General features: G+C 41.1%; 1 protein-coding gene across 1 annotated transcript; it reads left to right on the forward strand.

The window, feature by feature from the left end:
* The first annotated feature begins 4,425 nt into the window (after positions 1-4,425).
* LOC116182872 lies at positions 4,426-5,676 on the forward strand. Its single transcript, XM_031503431.1, has one exon. It carries the CDS (start codon positions 4,426-4,428, stop codon positions 5,674-5,676), a length of 1,251 nt encoding a protein of 416 aa, XP_031359291.1.

Genomic DNA, 5,676 nt, shown 5'->3' on the forward strand with positions numbered 1-5,676 from the left:
AAAGTGAAGGCCATGTGTAGGCTTGAAACTCTGCTCAAAGTCACTAGAAGGTCACGAGAGGTTTGAAACTCTGCTAACAGTCACTAGAAAAGTAACTAGGTTTGAAACTCTGCGTCACTCGAGAGGGTTGAAACTCTGCTAGTGATATAGGGGTCGATTCTAAATCAAAAAGTCACTAGAAAAGTAACTAGGTTTGTAACTCTGCTGGCGAGGTTTGCGCCTGTGCTAACGTCAAAGTCAAGGGGGTCGAGGTTTGCGCTCGAGATAAAGTATCGGAGGTGGCCGATTCTAAATTACACTATATTCTAAATATGACTTTGAAGATGTGGTGGGGATTGACGCTTATATAAGCCTCTATATGTTCGTTACAAGGTGTACATGTATTAAAGATGTCGTGGATGGCATATGCTGAGGAATCATTGGCCAAAGCTGTCGATTTCGTAACGGCCGTGAGACGCCTTAAGCAGCATTTTTCTGCATTAGCATTTGATGCAGAGCACGAGGCGATATATGGACGCGGTGAATATAGCCCAGAGGAGTGCCAAGCTATTGCCGCAAAGTATGAGTTAGGAGAGGCAATATGTGACAGTTACTTAAGCTATAAAATATGTGACGAGTGTATTATCCGGAAACTAAGGGATGCAAAGTTGGAGCAGTTTAGTGAACAGTTGCAAGCGTGGAAGGATGAGTCTTCAGAATCCGGTGAAGAGTGTTAAATTCGATGAATCCAATAATAGAACATATGTAATGGTGACGTGGCATTTTGCTTACTGGGCAGCAAGGAAAGGCCCATGGGAAACTGTAGCAGTCGATAGAGTTCGATTCCGACGTAGAATCGAGCAATATCATGCAATAATTTCTCCAGTATTAGAAGCCGATCATCGTTCGGCAATGTATCGCTGTAGATTTCAAGGTCACGAGTTGGAAATATAAGGGTGAGCGGCAGCGATGGTTTCAATCAGTCCAATAGTGTTCTTGAAACAGTTAAAATGGATCTTAACGCACTCAACACCAGTACATTCTGTAAAGTATTCAAAAATGTCAAGGACTTGGAAGTGGGGGAGAAGTTTAGAATTGTGAATGCCGACACCATAAATACAAAATATGGTGATCGAATAGTATTGGAAACTGAAAATTTTAAATGTGTGCTGCCATTACGATTCTATGAATATTTCAAGGAAGGCGATCGCCTGAACGTCCTCAAAGAGTCCTTGAAGACTAGTGATGTATTCATCGAAAGCGCCGGAACAGCGGGGAAAACTACCAATTTAAAATTTATGTAAACAATAGATTAGTGTTGTTGTATTGTTGTTGTTGTCGTGGTAAATAAAACATAATATTATAGATAATTGTCTTTTCATTTCGAAATAAAATGAATGTCCCATGAAAAAATACTTCAGTTGTGGAGTGGTCGTCGTCGTCGTGTACTTCGCTCTCTCATGAATACACTAAAGAAACTATCATCCATGGCGACGAAAAATAGCTGTAATAGTAACTATTTCACGTGCTCGTGTTGGTGTTGTAATGATAATGGATATGGATCAACGCCACCATCATCTCCTCAAGTTGAAAATATGCATAGCAAAGCGATTGAGGAACGTTTAATAGATTGTACCTCTTACGCCCTCTTCGACAGCTTAGATAATTCCAAATACATTGAAATCGGCTACAGTACACACCTTAACCTTGAACCAATCCTTCGCATCGCATGCGGCAGTGTTATGCTCATGAAAAGGGAAGATTGGGTGACACTTTTAAAATGGCAAACATATCTCGAAATGAAGTTTTTCCGATCACAAGAGATCGAAAGATGGATAGATTGGTCGAATGTGAACGAAGAGAAAGATGTCGAACGAGATCAAAGTTCGGATACACTTAATAGTAATATCACCATCTACTATACGTGGGAGTCAGTGAAGGGGGCTACTGAAAAAATGTTGAAGAGTGTAAGAATACAATGTGGCAACAGCAGCTCTCAATATTGCACGATGGAAAAGAACGATATTGAAGAACTGTTTAATTTGAAAGATATAATCAACTATCGATTTGATTTACTGGAATCATACGCTCTGTCCTGTTTCTATCAAGATTTTATCGAACAGGTGATTAACTACCGTCACTTTCGTAAAATGGAGTTTGGTGACGAGGAGGAAGAGGACGATGACGACGCTAACATCTATCGGGATATTGAAGATGTGCTAAACTATAAGAATAATGTAAATTCTCACAATACAGAGTGTGCATGATGGAAATATTACACTATAGACCTACTTATTTAATGTACCACATATATCGACGTCCTCAATAAACGATTACTGCCTTTTAGCATTTTTTCATTTGCCCCCAGATTTCCTATAAATATGCAACCACACTGTAGCATGTCAACAATGTTGAATCGGAAGCGGAAGTGTACGGATGGAAGTGGCTTGGTTAATACTCTCATAAACAAACTTCCAATTGAGCTACATATTCCCGGCTATCAATATTGCGGACCTGGTACTAAATTAGACAAAAGGTTAAGGCGCGGAGATCCCGGCATTAATCCACTAGACGCTCAGTGTAAAGAGCACGACATTAGCTATAGGGATAACCAAGACTTGGAAAGTCGACATCAAGCAGATCGAGTTTTAGAGCGCAAAGCTTGGGAACGGTTGAAAGCTTCTAACGCAAAATTAGGGGAACGAGCAGCGGCTCTCACAGTGGGCACCATCATGAAGGTAAAACGAAAGTTGGGGATGGGAGTGAAAACGAAGAAGAAGAAGAGCAGTTTATTGAACTTGCGCAGGACAATTGCTAAGAAAATGAGGAAAAGCGGCAATACCGCGGATGTTATAAAGTCAGCTGTTACTGCAGCAAATATGGCCATAAAAAGTTTAGGTGGTAGGAAAAATGTAAGCGTACCTAGAGTTATTCCCATACCAAAACAGGGTGGGGTTTTACCATTTTTGATACCCCTATTCGCCGGTTTATCGGCAGTGGGAGCTTTAGCCGGTGGCGCGGCAGGCATTGCTAAAGCAGTTAATGCATCTCGTGACGCACGTAAAATGCAAGATGAAACTTCACGCCATAATCGCACGATGGAATCGATCGCTATAGGAAATAAAAGTGGCGGTGCGCTGTATTTGAAACCTTACAAATCGGGAGGCAGTTTGGCGTTGCATTTAAAAAAAAAAAAAACTTCAAAAAATTGCCAAAGCGGCCGTTAACAGATGTAGATCTACGTAAGCACGCAAAAGGGTGTGTACCATACTTTAGGGACGTGTTTATGCGAGATAATATGCCTATATCGCCATGTAAAAATGAATCCGGGGTTATTAATTTAGATAGTCAAAGGGGGCGTGGCACTCATTGGGTCTCGTACAAAAAACGTAGTAGACGAGTTTGGTACTATGATAGTTTCGGTAATATTCCACCACCACGAGAAGTGATCGAGTATTTCCGCGACTGTAAAATCTATTATAATTACGGACAAGAGCAACAATTTGGTACAACGAATTGCGGCCATCTGTGCTTAAAATTTCTGTATAAATAACACGAGCACTGACTAAACGAGCAGTAGCTGTAATCATGTCGACGACGTTCAGCATAGAGGGCGTTGGAAATACGGCGAGTCATGATTTCTATCCCCCCATTGAACTTCCTTCGGGGAAAATGTACGTTATCGGGATGGTGGGGTTTTATGGCTGTAACAGCATAAGAAACATTCACGCGGGAAACGATAAGTTTTACTATAAAACTGAGTCAAATAGCGTATACTCCAAGGTGATAACAATTCCGCACGGTGCGTACGAGTTGGAAGAGATAGGTAAGCGAGTATATAAAAGCTCACATTCCTACAAGCCGCTTTAGTCTACGTGCAAATAACAATACGCTCAAGTGTGAACTTAGCTGCGAATTTGATATAGATTTCACCCCAAGAGATTGCATAGGACGCATGCTCGGTTTCGAATCGAAGATATTGGATGCGAATGTTCTACATACATCTGCTTTAGATATTCAAATCATTAAGCATACCAACATTCACATAGAGTGTAATCTCATTACGGGATCCTATCGAAACGGAAATCGCGCTAAGGTCCTTTACGAAATAGACGTTTCCGTTCCACCAGGTTATCGCTTAGATAAAATTCCCAGTAATACTCAATATTTGGAAGTAAATACCAGTAGAATTAGCAATATAACTATAAAGTTGACGAATCAAAAGGGCGAACCGATCGATTTCGGGGAAAGTGAACCGTTTACAGTACGATTGGAGTTAAAAGAATATGGGGTTACGTATTAATCAAGGTCCATTGCCAACCTTCCTCAACACTATAAATAAACAAGATAACCGGAAATCGAGTTATTCTCAATCGAGACAGGGACCGGGCACATTAATGCCAGTAGAAAAATTTTTCTTGGAATCCATTGGCCTGAAAGTGCAAAATGGCGGCGGCAGCAGACTCGTTAAACGTCTTTCAAAGCGTACACTTTGACGAAACGATTGTTAAATCCGATATTCATACCCATCTTCCATACGGAGGATCTTCAGATTACGGACTTTCCAGTGAAATACGAATATTAATTCAAAATCAAGAGCTGATAAGCGCCACCTACGACAGTTTTTTGTACTTGGAAGGAAAAATTGAATGGAGTCAGCCGGAAGGAGAGGGTGCCATCGCAAAAACATGCAACCTAACAAACAATTTCGCACCATTCCTTTTCGAAGAAATTCGCTATGAGTTGGGAGGTCAGAAAGTGGATGTATGCAGGAATCCTGGTATTACATCCTCACTGAAGGGATACGTATCGTATACGTCTACTGAAAGCAAAGGTCTCAAACATTTGGGGTGGTCACCGACCGATGAATCCCTTCAAGTAGATTTCAATAAGAGCAACAAGGAGAAGCATTTCGCTGTTTGCATTCCGCTAAAACACATATTCGGATGCATGGAGGACTATCGACAGGTTATCGTAAACATGCGACAAGAATTGGTATTAATTCGTGCTAGAAGCGATGCCAATTGCTACATCGGTACCGCCGACGATGCAACAATAACATTAACAAAAATTCAATGGAAAGTTCCTCACGTGACCGTTAGCGATAGCGCCAAAATTAGCCTATACGAACGCATCAATAAAGATGCTATAATCACAATGCCATTTCGTCAATGGGAACTGTACGAATTGCCCGCTTTAAAACAGGCACAGTCGGATATATGGCCAATCAAAACTTCAACTCAACTAGAGAAACCACGATGGATAATTGTGGCATTTCAACGAAGCGGTAAAAAGTTTTCACACGAAGCAAGAGCGGCCAATTTCGATAACATCAATATTCGAAATTTAAAACTGCATCTCAACTCGGAAAGTTATCCGTACGAAGCGATGCATTTAGATTTTAATGCCAACAAGTACATCATTGCATATCAAAACTATTTAAACTTTCGGCGCGATTATTACTCGAAAGATGAGCATCAAGACGCCCTCTTTGACTATTTGTATTTTAAAAGTTGCCCCATCTTCGTGCTGGACTGTTCAAAGCAAAACGAATCTCTGAAGCATTCGACGGTAGATGTTAAGTTGGAAATGGAGTCGATGGAGGCCTTCGAGGCGGGAACGGTTGCCTATTGTCTGATCCTGCACGATGCACTAATTCAATACAATCCTCTGACCGGGGAAGTGAAGAAACTATGA

Source organism: Photinus pyralis, unplaced genomic scaffold (assembly GCF_008802855.1).
Source record: "Photinus pyralis isolate 1611_PpyrPB1 unplaced genomic scaffold, Ppyr1.3 Ppyr1.4_unclustered_Scaffold788, whole genome shotgun sequence".
Classification (NCBI taxonomy): Eukaryota; Metazoa; Arthropoda; class Insecta; order Coleoptera; family Lampyridae; genus Photinus; species Photinus pyralis.

Bases quoted from the DNA above. Each gene is read 5' to 3' on its own strand.
- LOC116182872 (XM_031503431.1), top strand. From the start codon at position 4,426: ATGGCGGCGGCAGCAGACTCGTTAAACGTCTTTCAAAGCGTACACTTT.